Source organism: Odontesthes bonariensis, chromosome 5 (assembly GCF_027942865.1).
Source record: "Odontesthes bonariensis isolate fOdoBon6 chromosome 5, fOdoBon6.hap1, whole genome shotgun sequence".
Classification (NCBI taxonomy): domain Eukaryota; kingdom Metazoa; phylum Chordata; class Actinopteri; order Atheriniformes; family Atherinopsidae; genus Odontesthes; species Odontesthes bonariensis.
The window spans coordinates 14,217,159-14,234,766 of NC_134510.1; the positions used below are offsets into that span (position 1 = coordinate 14,217,159).

At 41.2% G+C, this 17,608-nt stretch overlaps 1 protein-coding gene across 1 annotated transcript; it reads left to right on the forward strand.

Annotated features, from left to right (window-relative positions):
- The first annotated feature begins 426 nt into the window (after positions 1 to 426).
- On the forward strand, positions 427 to 10,076 carry LOC142380682 (DEP domain-containing protein 1B-like). Its single transcript, XM_075466580.1, has 11 exons — positions 427 to 584; positions 1,834 to 2,099; positions 2,316 to 2,460; positions 2,957 to 3,084; positions 3,171 to 3,301; positions 3,382 to 3,429; positions 4,420 to 4,560; positions 4,656 to 4,822; positions 5,721 to 5,897; positions 6,717 to 6,899; positions 7,462 to 10,076. Exons 1-11 carry the CDS (start codon positions 537 to 539, stop codon positions 7,624 to 7,626), a joined length of 1,599 nt encoding a protein of 532 aa, XP_075322695.1. The 5' UTR covers positions 427 to 536; the 3' UTR covers positions 7,627 to 10,076.
- Positions 10,077 to 17,608: the final 7,532 nt, after the last annotated feature.

Genomic DNA, 17,608 nt, shown 5'->3' on the forward strand with positions numbered 1-17,608 from the left:
GTATTGCTTTAAAACTCATTCTAACTGCACAATTTTTTTCAAGCTGTTATTTTAAGGTAGAAATGTTACATAGTATTGCTTTAAGAACTATTGCTCAAGGCAACTTTAAAAAAAGATTGAAAACTTGAAAGAAAATCTGTAAAAGGCTGAAGTTTTTAACTGCATACCTGTAAGCAATAGCTTTTATATTAAAATGCACTTTAAATGACGAAAGAACAAAAACAAATCAAAAATAAGTTATTAAGCGTTGGAATTAGTTCATGTTACAACTTGTGTTAGCTTATTATTGATGTGCATTGTGCACGTTTGCTACCACTTCCATTCACAGACGCTGTAGTCCTGCTTGTCACGTGACCAGTTCGCTGTCAAATCAGGTCGTTTAAATGATGTGACGCACAAGATTCAAAGTTGGCAGCAACGTCTCTGTTCAGACATTTATTCTTCGTTCTTCCACGGCTTTGGTATAAACTTAAAAAAAACAAAAAACCTCATTGCTCCATGTTTTCAGACGTGTGAAGATAGTTTTCTGTCTCAGAATGGAAGGTAAAGTTATCGGACCAGGGCCGTACCGGGCGACGAAGCTGGTAAGTCTGTCATTTTAGAAGCGTGACGTTAAAAAGCTTCAACCTAACGTTAACCGTTAAACGAGCTTCATCTTCACAGTGTGGGTCGAACATGTTTAATATGTTTACTTCCTGCTACTTACGATATACCACCGTAAATTTAAATTTTGTTACAGTTATGTTCAGTTGTCGAAAGTTCATAATGGATTTTATTAGATTATTAGCTAACACAGTAGTTTTTCATCTCGTGAAATTGAGAATTTAAAACTTTAAATGTCAGAAAAACCTTTGGTTTTCGTCATCAATTGCAACATTTTCATGTGGGAAATTCGGCTTTGGGTTGGAGAAGTGTGAGTATCTGCATTATCACGTATTATTAGTTATGTCCACTGTGTGTACCCTACGTGAAATGTAGCTATTATGGCACAAACGCAGTTTTCGTCTTATTTGATGCAAAAATAATAATACAGAACATTCACTCCCATTATCGCTCCTTTACAGCTTCTTTAGTTTGGTACATTGCACATTAGTATAGATGAAATGCAGCATGCAGTGTCATAATACATCATATGTCTAGTAGCCTACACCACACAGTAATTTGGTTGTGATAAGTCCCTTTACACGGCAGACAAAGCACAGGACCTCTGTGCTATCCGAGAGTCCACATGCACAATGGGAGAACAGAGGCACCAAAATGGTATTCAGCTGTCATTAATTCTTATTTACAGCTGGGTTTATTTTGTGTCTTCCTGGCTAGTCCCGTTTTATACATTCCAACTCAGTTTTCTGTCTAGTCTGCTGAGTTACAGTTGAGATCCTTTTCTTTTTCTTTTTACTTTAACAGTGATTGTTTCCTACAATACCCGGGTAGTCAGTCCCTGTCTCTCTACTTCAGTCGGTTTCATCCATTTTCCTTCAACCTATCTGATAACTCTAAGATGTGATCCCACTTAAACCTGCAAATGGAAAGAGTCCAAATGGCTGTGAAACCCGCAGTTTCCCAGACTGTAGAGGGCATATCGGATCATGAGGGCCACCATGCTTAATATTCGTATGGTTGTGAAGCATCACCATTTTGACATTGTGGGACATCCAGCATAATACTTATATGTGCATCTCCAAGTACTTTTTAATGGTGTTGCCCTGAACTTTTTGATCTTCTGGTACTGAAGTGATGGCAAATCAACACCGACAAAACATGTTAGCTGTGACATACTGGTTTATTGGTTCATTGACAGTGTCTTTGGCTGATCGTCTCCCTCTCTCACAGTGGAATGAAACCATTCAACTTTTCCGTGAAGGCATGCCATCACGAAGGCACTGGGCTCACTTTCGCTATTATGACGGCAGTTTCACGGGATCAGAGGCTGTGGATTATTTGCACGAGCTGCTTAGACTCAACTACAACTTTGGACCTGAGGTCACTCGCTACCAGACTCTGCAGCTGCTCAGGAAGTTCCTTAAGGCCCACGTGATTGAAGACATCAAGGGACGCCATGGGACAGAGGACTTTGAAGACAATGGCCACTTGTACAAGTAACAAAATAAGACAACCCTCGTGTTTGCTATGTGGTCAAAAAATATTGCTTTGTTAATGAACACATCTATTTCGGATAAATCTTTGTTCTTATATAGATTCTGTGAAAATGATTTGTCGTCCTGCATTACTGAAGGCATTGTTCCGTCGTCATAGTTCACCAGAGTGCAGCTGTTTCTCTTCTCCGAGCTAAGTGCTGTCGTCTTTCTCTCCAGGTTCCCCACACTGTCTCCTCTCAAGTCTCTACCGGCAAGGCCTCCATGGAAAGACAACAGTGACCTGCCCAGACTCATCCGCTGGGATGACTACGAGGAACTGCCTCAGCAGGAAAACGTTGCGCCCCTCAAGTCTACTGCCTTGGTAAGAAAGGGAAAGTGGAGCCACAGCCTCCCCCGTGTTTTAATTAACTTAATGTGAATATGCAAATTTAAAGTGGGCAGAGGAGAAATTTCGCTATTTAAATGACAAATGAATGCTACCAATACTCTGCTCTCAAGGTTAAACGGAACCCTGAGAAATGAAAAGAAAAGTTTTAAACACTTCAGTGTAGTACACGGGGGAACCAAGTGCTCAAATGACATTCTAAGTTTTGCTTGAGTTCCTCAAGATTAATGTTATGCTGCACTCTGACAGACAGCGTCTTGTTGATCATTCTTTATATTTAATCACCTCTGTGTAATGGATTCTGGTAAAAAGAAGCAAGTATTTAATTCAGCCTTGAAGTCTTCATAGAGTTGGCATCAGCACAAAGAATTCTATAAAAGCTTTATTTGATTTGTTCACAACAGAGTTTTTATTTTATTTTATTTAATCACTGTCAAGCTCTCAGCATTTTTCATGTCTACATTTCCCTCAGACTTCAGATTTGTGGAATAAAAGACACAGTGTTGCTATCGGAGATGTTCACGAATGCAAGCTCATACGCAGGAAGGAGGTAACTCCAAAACAAGTGGACCACATCTGGAAATCAATGACATTTGCGCAGTACGTTTTCCTTTCCCGTGACTGGTAAACTATTCCTATCATCCGTGCCTGTTACTTACTTTTTGATACCGACTTTGTTGATGTAGTTTACAGAGAGTTTTGGGCCTAGAGACGTTGGAAGGAATTTTAAACCCAACACATGTGAACGGCAAGCACATTGTCCACAATGTCTTCAGCGTTAATAAGACGGGCATAGTTGTACTGGAGAACAAAGCCGGTAAGGTGCATTAGTTCCTAAATCTAAATGTTGACACTGAAACGACTACAATGATTAATTCCTTTCCTTTGTATCTCCAGAGGACATGCCTTATTGGGTGGTGTCGGCAATGAAATGCCTTGCAAAGTGTAAGTATTTTATTTATTTTTTTGTGCAGACTATAAACATCAACCTTTTTTAAAAGAAAAGAATCAGGACAGGTTCAACAACTTTAAAAACCTCAACTGTAATGGAATTAAAACAACCGAAAGACATGAGTAGAGCCTCGTTCACACTACAAGATTTGAAGCTCTTAGACAAATGAGTTTGAATGGGGGTCATCAAACACTGTGCGAACATTGTAACGGCATGAATTGGAAGGCTCAAAGACACCTTCCACTGTGAACAAATATCTAACTTGCTTGATAGTCTGGTGTAGTCAGCAGGGAGAAGTTTGTGAGAGACAGGGTCAGGGGATTCAGTAGGGGGGATACAGACCAGAATTAGCTTATATATCAGCAAGAACTCTCACACCTCTGAAACTTTTTGAAAACAAAATTAAAATGAATCCCCAGTATGCAAACTCATGACAGACTCGATGTGGAGAGAAACGGCCAGTTATCTTCAAACGGAGCAAAATGGCGTAATTCAGCAGGAGCTACTTGCGTCATGGTGTGAAGTTAATGACAACACAGATACTTTATTCCAAGATTGCTGGAAGTCCCAGAAGAAGACAAGTCGAGGGTAAAGTTTGGCAAAATAAATGAGTGTATGGAGTCAATGTTCCTTGGAGTGTCTGACCTCCAGCTGCAGATCACTCGTGTGGTGTGGACTCGCTGTCGCTCCTGATCACAGCGGAAACAGTTCAGCAATCTGACATCACTGAGCATCTCGAAGTGTGAACGTGGCTTTAAACTACTAAGATGGATAAGGCCCATTCTGTCGAGTAATTTCCCTCCTTTTCTTATTTACTAAATGTTTTTCATCAACCAGCTTTCTGAAGGAGTTGCTTTCATGTGTTCAATACTTGCTGTACTTCCTAGCTCTTCTGATATCACTTAACAATAGACAAGTATGTTTTTATGTCATATGGGCATTCTTTATAATGAGCTATAAACCTGCCTTTGACCTTTTCTCAGGGCCTAACGGCAATGAAACAAGACAGCCGGTGTACCCTGGCTTCGAGAGAGACGTTCTGAAAACGGTGGCAGATTATTTCCAGAGACTCAAAGAGCCGCTGTTGACTTTCCATCTCTATGAGGTCTTTGTCAACATTCTCAGTGAGTGCTTCTCATTGTGGACCCAGCACAATATTTGGGCACTGCTTACAGATAAATATTTGCTGATGTTCACTTTGCTCCTCATGTCATTGCAGGCCTGCTGCAGGAGCAGGATGCAGCCACTGAGGCTCTGCAAGTCAGCTGCCTCCTGCTGCCACCACCCAACCGACGACGCCTGCAGCTGTTACTGCGTCTCATGGCCCACGTCTGCCAGAATCCCCTGCTGCCTCCGCTCAATGATACCATTGCTACCCGCACGCTGGTACTCATTCCCACAATTAAATTTGCACTGCTTCCCTGGTTTGCAGAGTTCAGTTCTTCAGGAACTATCCCACAAAGCTGCATGAGATGATGAGATGAACAAACGGTAGAATTACAACATAGTTGTTTAAAGTTACTTCTAAAAAGCTTGTAGCTCGGTGTATGACAACAGCAGATTCGGGAGTCGTACCAAATACCACAGAATTCCCACAAATGCACAATTGTGTAGCCAAAAAGAAATGTGCCTCTTTAAATGCATGCATTTAATTCAGTAATTCTTCTATTTAATAACTTCTTGTTCACAGAGTTGCACAACATATGTGAATGAGGGAAAACGCCAACAAGCATTATCAGCAGTAATCCAGTTCAAATAATTATCCATCAGCTATAGAGGGCCACTTTAGTAACTGAAACTACAAGTAATGCTTTTCAAAATTCAAATTACCATCAGTGAAACTCTGAAAGATCTTTTCTGACCAGCGACTGTGAAATCAGAAGGAATATTCCAGGAAGCACAGTGTGTCGAGTGCATCACGATGAGATCATTTCCATGGGCAGCTGTGTCGTTATTTCAGTATGGAAGGTGATTCTTGGGATTTCAGAACACAAAGTGGGTTAAGGCTGTTCCCCAAAGCTTGCATATACAGTACAAATATCACAGGGTGAAGGCTGAAAGCTGAACTTTCAACAAATAACTGTAAGTTGCTGTCGAAAGCAGTAAAATGTCTGTTGTCATTTTGCTGTGAGTTGAACCTGCTGTCCAATCTCGATGTTGATAAACAAATCCTGCAAAGTATGTATCAGGGTTATGCCAACAGAATACACTGTCTATACCCACGATGTGTGTTTTTTCACTAAAATAATTTTCCAATCCTTTCCCCGTTGTGGTCCATTTTCAGATGGTGCAGATGTTCTCTCCCTGTGTCCTGGGCTCTGCAGACGACATTGACTTGGACGAGTTACTTGCTACCAAACTGGTGACCTTCATGATGGACCACCATAACACCATCTTCCAGGTCAACACCAAACTGCGGCATCAGGTGGAGGAGCATCTGTCGCACCTCAAAAGAGCTCAGGTCAGCACATTTTCTACAGTCACAGCGCGACGGTGAATGAAGCGATGAAAAGGATAAATGACTAAACAGGAAATGCAGCTGGAACAAAGTGAGAGCAGTAAGATGTGATTTCCAGCAGTCGGCTTTATGAACGCGGAATAAAAGTCTGAGGTTGTCATGGAAATGACTACCCGTGTTCCAGTTGAACATCAGTGAAAGCAGCGCTGTTCATTAAAATCTGGTCTTACTAACACTGCTGACAGAAACCATCCACTTGACTTGATATTTACCTCCCGCCACTTCAAGGAAAATTCATGTTCAACTCTATTGGCATTCACTGAAATGAAATTGGGCTCATGACATATGTCACCTCCGTGTGAGATATGGAGCTTATCATGATTGGGATTAAAGGACAGCGAGGGGATTCGTAAGGGTGAGACAACAAGTGACTCGGACTCTGTAAATTAAGATTTACATTTTCTCAAAGATAATGTCCTTGCTGTCTTCATCGGGTTCACTGTTTTTATTCCTTGGTATGAAGAAATCGTGCACAAAAACGTGTATGTGTTGAGTTTCAAATGACACGTCAGAATATAAACAAAACTTGGTATCTGTGCTGCAGATTGTTTGACCTACAAACGGAGGTTTGCACACCCTGTGCTATGATTTGATATAATCATGCTCTGGTTGGAAAGCCAATATTCTGCTGTATTTCAGCATAGCAAGCAGTTGTTTGTTGCTGTATTATATTTTGAAGTAAAATACATTTAATTTGTTGCGTCACTGCATTGCATCAGTATACATGTTCTTTGACGCAGCACTTCTTCCTTCTTCCATCAGATCAAATATGCAGGTTCAGATACAGATTTCAGCGCGTCCCCAGCTTTTTTTAAACAGATCAACAGGGTGGAGTGTGAGGAGCAGAAGGTAATAGGTACACAGACGCCCCTGCAACAGCTGCTGGAAGGCCTGATCGCAGACGAAGAACTACCTGTCAAGGACAAGAGGAAAAGACTCAAACAGGTATGCTTCTGTAAAGTAAAATCTGCTCTCGTACAGTAAGCTCTAAGCATTTAGATGGCATTCTAAATACATCACCACTGCAAGTATATAATGAAAAACCCATAATGAGTGCTAAAATTGTGGAAAGCGAGGTGCTTTGTGTTTTCCACTGAACAAAAGATGCAGTTGATGCTTCAGGCACTAGAAAAAACTCTTGGCTGTAGACGGCAGTAATGTGAAGTGATTGAGTGCCAAGTTCAGTCGATCCAACAGGTCAGCTGGAACCTTTGTTTTGTGAAAGAATCCTGAACCGATTGTGTTTGACTTTACTTTAACATGTTGGCAACATGGTGAAATGTCCCCGTTTTTGTATGCATGTTGCCACAGCTGCCACCTGTCTCAGCAGCGATACATATACAACATCCTCAGCAGTTTTGCATTGCCGGGCCTATCTCCACACCACAGTGTTGGCTTTAGCTAAATAAAACCCCACACAAAGTACCTGTTGGATGCCTGCAATATCTCCAAAGAATGTGTTTTTCTGTTCAGTAAGATGCTTTTCTCTAACCCCCCCCGTTTTCAGTTCCAGAAATCCTACCCAGAGGTCTACCACAATAGGTTTCCCACTGAGGAAAGCAAAGCTGCTGTCTTACCAGACAAAACCCCACGGCTCAAACCTCAACTCATGATCTTTAACCTCAAAAAACCTTTCCAGCCTTTTCAAAGAAGCTGGAGTTTCAGAGCATGATTTGCAACTGCTGACACATTGACTCTGAGATGGAGGCAAAAGCTGTGCTACTCTCAATTAACTCGTATATTTGTGTGTAAAGAAAGGAATCCTTTTTTGTGGTACTGTTAAAATTTAGTAATAATTTGATGGATCAAATTATTCAAATTGCAAAAGTTTTCCTTCTTTCCTAAAGAGCACGGGTCTTGGCTGCTGAGCGTTGTCTCCTATTGAACTTTGATATAAATGCTGGATTTGAAAGATGGGGATGGATGAATGGACCCTTTAAGTAAACCTTTTCTTATTTAAAAAAAAGTTAAGGGAACAATGACCCACTAACACTAAAGAGTCACTGATGTTTCTTACTATGAAAACTTAATACATTAATGTCTGTCTATTTCTGTGTGTACTACGTCTAAGAAGCAGAATTTAAAGAACTAAATGGAATGAACAACATTTCAAAAGTATTAACGTGTTAATAGATTGTTAACGTAAAAGTTGTTGAGTGTTAATGATCAAATACAGTCTGTATATAGTGCATTAAAGATAACTGATTTATATCTCAGAGTTAATCAGCTTTGATTAAATCATATTAGGCAGCTTAATTATCTTTTTTCTACATATATTTAATCGGGTAAACGTTACTTGGCATCGACAAACATATCAAGGGTTGGCTTAGCAAGGCATTACAGTACAAATCTCAAATCTGGACACACCTACTTGTTCGAAAAATAAACCTGTGTCCAAACCTTTAATTAGTACTGTGCATGTGACTGTTACACAACTAAGAAGAATTAGTTAAGCTGAAGATCACAACTGCATTTCCAGCTACATACACATGTGCATGCACTATATTGCCAAAAGTATTCGCACATCTAGCTTTACACATAAATGAACTTAAGTGACATCCCATTCTTAATCCATAGGGTTTGATATGACGTTGGCCCACCCTTTGCAGCTATAACAGCTTCAGCTCTTCTGGGCAAGCTTTCCACAAGGTGTAGGAGTGTGTTTATGGGAATTTTTTTTTTTTTACCCATTTTGTGAGGTCAGACACTGATGTTGGACGAGAAGGCCTGGCTCGCAGTCTGCACTCTAATTCATCTCAAAGGTGTTCTGTCGGGTTGAGGTCAGGACTCTGTGCAGGCCAGTCAAGTTCTTCCACACCAAACTTACTCATCCATGTCTTTAAGGACCTTGCTTTATGCACTGGTGCGCAGTCATGTTGGAACGGGAAGGGGCCATCCCCAAACTGTTTCCACAAAGTCGGGAGCATAAAATTGTCCAAAATCTCTTGGTATGCTGAAGCATTCAGAGTTCCTTTCACTGGAACTAAGGGGCCACGCCCAGCTCTTGAAGAACAACCCCACACCATAATCCCCCCTCCACCAAACTTTACACTTGGCACAATGCAGTCAGACAAGTACTGTTCCCCTGGCAACCGCCAAACCCAGACTCGTCCATCAGATTGCCAGAAGGAAAAGTGTGATTTGTCACTCCAGAGAACGTGTCTGAGCTGCTCTAGGGTCCAGTTACACCACTGCATCCGACGCTTTGCATTGCACTTGGTGATGTATGGCTTGGATGCTGCTGCTGCTGCTCAGCCATGGAAACCCATTCCATAAAGCTCTTTTTGTCTTGAGTTCTTGAGCTAATCTGAAGGCCACATGAAGTTTGGAGGTCTGTAACGACTGACCCTGCAGAAAGTTGGCGACCTCTGCGCCTCAGGATCCGCTGACCCCGCGCTGTCATTTTACGGGGCCTACCTCTTTGTGGCTGAGCTGCTGTCGTTCCCAATCGCTCCCACTTTGTTAAAACAGCACGGAGAGCAGACTGTGGAATATTTAGTAGCGAGAAAGTTAATGACTGGACTTGTTGGGCAGGTGGCATCCTATCACGGTACCATGCTGGAATTCACTGAGTTCCTCAGAGCGACCCATTCTTTCACAAATGTTTAAAGAAGCAGTCTGCATGCCTAGGTGCTTGAATTTCTACACCTGTGGCCATGGAAGAGATTGGAACACCTGAATTTAATTATTTGGATGGGTGAGTGAATACTTTTGGCAATATAGTGCATGTCGAACCAACCTTTCTCTCCTAACCCTTTCTATACCTTACTTGAAGAGTCCCACACTATCTGCACTGTTTAAAGAAATAATTTAGTGTTTTTACTTGCTGGTTTTATTCTGTATGTAAAAATTCTGTTCTTAACCGGTACATATTCCAGTGTCTGATATCAATGTAGCCACCAGTGTTGTCTGTTACCTGCTGTCCTGCCATGTCAATCAGGTGGTCTTTCACTTAATTAGAGACTGAAAGTGGTTTATTTTTGTAAGTGTTGATATATATTTTTTTTAAATATAGTTTGTGAATTGTCATTAATTATCTGAAATGCTGGAATTACTGTTACACTTGAATTTATCACTCTGTGTTGAACAAAAAAAAAAGGGACACGCAGGATAAAGTGAATTCATGTCAGTGCTGATTTTCTTATGAAAAAATATATGTATTGCATACAAAACTTTGTTGTCTGTCTTCATTTTTGTTCCAGCTTTTTATGGAGACACTAAGATAGCATCTGAACTGAAAACTAAGTGTAATATCTTGTGCATAAGCCTCCACAGAACGGTGATAAATGACCTCTTCAAGAGCTTCTATAGCGCTGCAGGAGTGCAGCAGCACCCTCAATATCACTTTTTGTCTTTTGATTTAAAATATATATATATATATATTCTGCAGTTCCTCATTATGAAACTATCTCCATTTCCCTTCAGGCAGCTATTTGACAGTGAAAGAATTCAGTTTTATAAACGACTTTCGCTCATTTTTCTTCTTCTTGGCGTCCCTCGCTGTAGAGGCTAATGAATAGTTCCTAGCCGATGGCAATCGTACAACATGACGGCGTGCCTGAGCGGCAGTGACATGCTTAGCAGGGACTGGGAAGAGAAGAGATTTTGTTTCAATGGCGGAAAAGTTGCAAGTCGTCATCAGACCCCTGCGAACATCCCACTCAGTAAATACGTTGGTTGATGCTCTTAGGCAGGAGGGAACATATCAGCTCTGCTTTTCCACACAGGTCACCACTGATATGACTCGCTGTTGAAATCCCACCGCATTAAGTTTTTATCTAACTTTGAAGCAGTTGCCGTTGAACAAGTTAAATGTGGGCTATGTGACTCTGGCTTTCAGAAATGATGACCACAAGAGATTTAGCGGAGTTTATGTTTTCATTCCCATTTCCTTGCCTACCAGGTGACAGTGAGAGAAGGGATTACTACTGTTGGCTCTAGACGTCAGGTCCCACAACGTACAACCTTTCTCTGTGTTGACTGCGTTGTGGTTTGAGGCAGAGGCCTTGATGATGTGATCCCTGGCTACTGAAGCTGGTCACAGCAAAGGAATTCAAGGTCATGTCCGAGGATAAGAGAATCAGACTTGATATAGTTGAGCTGGCCTTGACGCAGCGTGGATTCTAACTCTAGAGTTTCCCCGAGTGTAAGGTGGCAAAAAGGGATGGGTTTACTCGTAGCCCCCTGTCTTGGCATCCGATGTTGGAGTTTTTCTCAGTTGATGAGGTAGTGGCTCATTTGGGTGACCCAACGGGCTCTGACTGGGCTTATGTTCCTGAAGACAGTTTCTGGGTGGAGTGATATTAGATGTGGGCTGCACAGTGGTGTGGTTAGCACCGTCGCCTCACAGCAAGAGGGTTCCTGGTTTGAATCTTGGCTGGGGCCTTTCTGTGTGGAATACTCCGGCTTCCTCCCACCGCCCAAAAACATGCAGGTCAGGTTAATTGGTTTACTCTAAATCTTCCCTAGGAGTGAGTGGGAGTGTAAGTGTGGCCCTGTCCTGGGTGTACCCTGCCTCTCGTCCAATGGCAGCTGGGATGGGTTCCGGTGGGGTTTGGTGGGCTCAAAGAACATGACTTTCAAAGAGGTTCTGGCAAATGCTTCCGCAGGACGAAGCAGTGCTTCACCAACCGTGTTTACAGTACGTGTGGAGCGCTGATGACACTCTGCCAGTGAAGGGAATTCTTTTGAGGTTCTGGGACTGTAAGTGTCTGAATGAATCTCCATCTGTTACCAGCTGAGATAAACCAGTCAGTGCCAAGCCAAATTCTCTGATATGAAGTCTGCCTCACTATCTGGGAAGAACTCATTGCTCCCACCACTGAATGCAGATTTAGAGTAAACTTGGGTTTGTGTTTGGGTCACATAATGAAGGCGTGAAATCCTCATTACATTTTTCCTGCGTCAGTGTGAACACATCCCATTTCAAACGTACTGCTGACTAATGCACAGAAAGCATTCATTTGAAACCATTTTGATGCTCAGAGTGCACTCATCAACACTTGCTACAGCTGTTTCCATTAACAAATCCATCTGCCCTCAGCTACATGCACCATAATCTAGTTAGTAGCCAAAGAGCAATGCAGACGGATGGAAAGACCATCCAAGTCTGGATGCTTGGGTTCAAAAAATGATGCCTTTGAAGGCCTTTCAGTGACTGTTTGGGTTAAAAAAAAAAAAAGAATTAATTTAATTTGCATAAAACACACATCTTGTAACCTTAATGAACTAGTATAGCTAAAATTCACCTTCAGGCTGATGGTGACGCGTCGCCTTTAAAGAACCGTTACGACTGGTTTATAACTCTGTCATCATCATCCGTTACAAATGAGATGTCTGTTTAAGAAATGTGAATTACATAAGACTCTAATGAGAAGCCGCACCGTGTCTGTGGCTCAGTGTTATTCTTGAGGCGATATCATGGCATTAATATTCTGGCCTGTTTGTCCGCAGATAGTACGGTAAGTGTTCAGTTCAGGGTGATGAGTAAAAGCTGATGTCTCAGCAGTGGAGTGAAGAAGAGGGAATTAAGTCCATCATCAGGACCTCTTCAGCCTTTGTAACCATGAGTGCCAAACCTGACTGGAATACAAAGCAGCATATTCGCTTTCAAATATCAAGACTGCGTAGCTCACATCTGATAGGGCCTAGTACTCTATTCATTGACACTCAACATATTTGATCCATAAGCGGCGCTGCGGGATGTTATGCACTCTGACCTTATATACAACCTTTTTTTTTTTTCTGAATAGCTAAAACCAGTAAGTGAATTTTATTTTATTTTTTTTAGTCCCATAATGCCAAAGTAGCTTTTCTTACATCCTGCACTCTGTTTCAGGCCGGAGTTCCAACAGAGCAATAACTTTGGATTCTGTGAATCTGTGAGAAAATAAAGCTAAATGGTTACTTTTCACTCTCAGCCCCAGATGCTGTCAAGGCTGCATGTGCCCATGCAACATTTTTAGGTATTGTGTGTCAGAAGCTCAGCCCATGCTCTCCAGTTGGGAAAGCCCACGCTGTTACCCTAATGCTTTTCTGGGAAGAGATGTGTAGCCTTGGTAATTGGTTTTTCACTCTGGTACCCGTGAGAGGCAGGATCACAGTGACCTCAAAGCAACACAACACAGGAGAAAAATATCCTGCTGTAGTTGCAGGGTTTTCCCACTATTAACTACACATATGTCAATTCCAACACTTTTTTTTTTTTTGGTTAAATCAAAGAACAAATAGTCAGTGACTAGTTTACCCTTACAACACAGATGGATAGTAAGTGACAGGTCCCGCTATAATTATAGACAACCTGAAATTTTTGGGATTTGTTCAGCGTTATTGCTGGCAGCAAATGCTTCTTATTTTAACCATTCTGAAAGAATCCAAGCTTCAAGAGTCTACGCCTACGGTATAGCAGCATAGATGTTGCCAGGATATCGTTTCTTTCAAAAAGGATTATTTCTTTAGTGATAGAAGAACGGAGAATGACACTGGAGACCTTACATAACTGCTTTTCCTCTCTGCTTGATTTAGAAGCCACTCACGATCCGCTGATGTGATTTGTTAAAACCGTCTTGTGACGGACAATAATGGCACACCTCTTCCTGGAGTGTTATAGACTCACTGGTTTACAACAGGTGACAGTGCCATTTTAACATTTTGCCCGGGTGTCAAATGTACCAGCCTAAACCTGAAACTACATTGGTGGTTCCTTGAAGTGGCAACAAAGGTGGATATTGGACGACTGAAAGGGAAAAATATTGGTTTCAGGCACCTCACTTTTTCGCTCAAGAGACTGGAGTTTTAGTCCTCCGCGGTTTTGATTTACAGTTGGAATTGTCTGATGACCTGTACATGCCCATGAATTGACAATAGCTCGACCAAATAGTGATTTTCATGATTTTGTTATTGATTTGCTACACGTACTTATGTACTGTTATTAAAGTAATATAAGTTTTATAATCCAGTATTTACATTGATCAGGCATAACATGTAGGACCAGCGACGGGTAAATAAGTAACATTGCTAATCTTGTTCCAATACATGACACAAGAAAAAGATAACTTTTTGTCTTTGTCAGACTAAAACTGAACCTTTAAAATGCACGTAAACCATGTCAGAACAACCAAAATCGCACAAAATTAAGCCTGTTAATCCCAGACTAACACCTCTAGGTAATGTGGTTGGGCCTTGGAGCACTTGGCCTCTACACATGTTTATATTAAAACAGCTAAATTTCCAATAAGCTGCCCACATTCACATATTTTTATGCTACTTTTGTCAGACGTCTGAATAGGTCAGAAATTTAACATATTCAAATCACTACACAACTTTGCAGGAAGGTGCCACATTGCCATATTTTATGTGAAAGTTCCTGCTCTGCAGAGGAAGGTGCGTGTGTGTGTGTGTGTGTGTGTGTGTGTGTGTGTGTGTGTGTGTGTGTGTGTGTACGCACACACACACACAAACAGCAGAGGGGACACTGTGACTTGAACCGATGACAATGTTTTTATTGTACTCGCACTCACATGACGTTATTGGCTGGTGTCTGCACACCCTCGAGCAAAAGGTTGTGGCCTTGCAAAAATCCCATACACGGCAAGGAGAAATTCTGAAAACAGTTTCTCTTAACGGGATCTCTCTGCACAGAAATGATGATTCATATATCTGTGGGAGTCCAGACATTAGAAAAAAAATCAGGTGGTTCTGCTTAACAAATCATTGGGTTAGTGAAGATATACAGTGCACATTCATAGTAGTCTCATGTAGCAAAGGCATGAAATCAGAGCAAACATTAAATCATATTGCATTAATGCTAATATAAATGAATTGTGCATTTTTTTTCATGACATTCAGCACTTTCATAGTAATGTATTTCAGAAGGATGTTTCTATTCTACTGTGCTGGACTGGAGAACTGTTAAGAGTGTACCCCACCTCTTGGCCAATGGCAGCAGCTATAGAATCCAGCACCACCACGGCCCTAAACTGGAATAACCACATATAGAAAATGGATGGAGCTATCATTTATTATATTTTCCCATAGCTGGGATTTTCTACCCTAAAGCTCAACAAAAAAAAAAAAAAGACCTCAATAAGAACTTTTACTGCATAAGCTTAACTGGTCCGTGAGTGATGCCAAAAGGAGACGGCAACCAAGAACAAAGGTGAAAAGTGACCTGCCTGATGTGAACTTGCGTATAAAAAAATAATCCACTCTCCACCGCATTCAGTGCATCAATTAATCTTTTCTTGTGAAAAGCCGAAATAAGTCTGCTGTGAACAAGCACGTATTCCTACATCAAGAAAAGAAATTCTGTTAATTGATTAAGATGTGTCCATGCTGCGTACGACCCATGTCTCAATTAAGCATGCATCAGTCATAATTGCAAGTACAAAAACACTCACAGCGTGAATTTCACCTGTTTTGCAAGGCTGCATGAAAACACAATGTTACCGTTAATCACGAGGGAATAAAACAAAATGGTGCAGTATATACAGAATGGAGAATATCTGCAGTAATAAATGCCAGTGAAGCAGCTTTGTGCGATCAGAATATTTTAAGTCTGCAAAGTACATTAGTTTGTTTACTCGAGATGGAAAGAAGACCATCAGGAAAAGAACAACTAACCCACAGTAGATAGTTGTAGAGGTTCTGTCACGCTGTGAGGTCTTAGTACAATTAGTACAATAGTACAACCAGAAAAGGACCAAGATATTTCAGGATGACATACACTACCAAGAAAATCTAAGTCTGAGGTGAAGCTGTTGGGTCTTTCAGCACGACTGGACACATCCCACAGCAGACAGGTGCGTGAAGCTTCTCGAAGGCTTGAAGAAACATTTTGAGGCTGTTATTGTTACTAAATGTTTTTGATTGAACCTTTAATCAAAGGTTTCAGTAACCAAGGTTACATTCTGTGTTTGTATCATTGCACCACGATGCATGTTTTGTTCAATAACCGTGGATGGTTCGGATTTTACAGAGTTGGTTCAATTGCGTTTAATTCTTTGGATATTTTGAATTGTGTGCTCAAAATGACCTGTGCGGCAATACAAAAGTGGGCCAAAGTGGAGTTAATTAGAAATAAAGCAGAGTCAGTGGGAGCGTACAGGAATGAATAATGTATCATTTCAGATAGCAACACTCATTTTCTTGGTGACCTTTTTAATCCATCCACTCGTTTTGATATTGCATCTGCAGTCTGCTCCACTGTTCAGACAGGCCGAACTTCCTTCTCCATCAACGTCAATTAGATAACAGCCAATTCAGAGGAAATGAGGCTGCGGTGTCTGTACTTGGGCAGAGTGAGCAGCATTATTGTTTATAAGGGAGTGAGTGAAAGAGTGGTTTGTTTTTCTGCCACTTGCAGTTCGAGTGACTTTTTGTCTTTCATCCTCTGTGGGGTAGAACGCATTCAGCTTTTGTGCAGAAGGTGTGATTGTAAAATTGCCTATATTTTTCTTCCTCATTATGTGGCTGATGTGAACCTTGCGTATCTACCCCTAAGTGTATGGCTCTAGTAAAAGCATTTTATTAGTTTTTGATGAAAGCACTCTTATGAATCATTATCGTGATCTAATCGCTAAGTAGCTCTTCTTGGAAATATGACCAGTTGTCAGAGCCTTTAAAAAGCATCTTCAGTCACAAGTTCTAATTATTCCCTGCTCTCCACGGTTTCTCTCAAACTTTGAATTTTGGCAGCGATTATCAGAGGCTACCAAGGCAGAAATAAGATCACTTTGATGTAAGATAAACAGTAGCAGTTCCTTTGTTTTGCGAGGAGGAGAACACTTTATTAGCAAAGATGTGTGTAATAATTATGTTGGACAATGTGTAAAGACAGCAAAACCTACTGGCCTACATCACGTCTGCAAGGCACTTTTCTTCCACAACTCCTCAGGGACTCTTCCATGGGAAAGGTATGTTCCAGAGGTCAGAAAAGAAGAGCTGCTGCAGAAGTACTCCACAATCAAACTTGCTGCCAGGGGTGATATCTGAAGCCTGTCGGCATCCCTCAAAGAGCTGCAGACCTGAGGCAGAAAACTGTGGGACATAAATCAAAATGTAGTCTGGTTTAGAGATTTTGAAACAATTTGGGCTTAGGAAGGAGCTGTTAGACTTGTTTCTCACATTTAACATTTCCCAGCGTTAACAGCATAGCATGGAGTACGCTGAGTTTGTTCACTCAAAATCAAATAGAATAGAAAAATACTTTATTCATCCCCCAATGGGGGAAATTCAAATTAGTCAAGTAGCTCAAAATTTTTTTAAATATTTACAATGATTGTATTAACAACAACAATAATAATACCAATTCTAGTAAAAATACTACTACTAACTTATAATAATAATAATAAATGACTAAATAAACAAATAAAAAAAATCAATCAATCAATTTGAGAAGAACTCAGCAGTCACTGTTAAATAGCCTTATGGCTGTGGGGACAAAGGACCTTCTGAACCTCTCAGTCCTGCAGCCTCTCACTGCAGCTGCTCCTCTGTCCTGCCAGGATGCTGTGGAGAGGATCTTTATTGTTCTCCAAAAGAGAATACAATTTCCTCCTCTTCCGTTTCTCCACCACAGCACCGAGAGGGTCCAGCCTTCTGCCTACAACAGAACCAGCCTTTTTCACCAGTTTGTCCAGGCGCCTACAGTTTCT

Excerpts from the sequence above, each read along its gene's own strand:
- LOC142380682 (XM_075466580.1), top strand. The coding sequence starts at position 537 with ATGGAAGGTAAAGTTATCGGACCAGGGCCGTACCGGGCGACGAAGCTG. Across the intron at positions 4,561-4,655 it reads GGTCTTTGTCAACATTCTCA|GCCTGCTGCAGGAGCAGGAT; the intron begins GTGAGTGCTTCT and ends ATGTCATTGCAG. Across the intron at positions 5,898-6,716 it reads CGCACCTCAAAAGAGCTCAG|ATCAAATATGCAGGTTCAGA; the intron begins GTCAGCACATTT and ends TTCTTCCATCAG.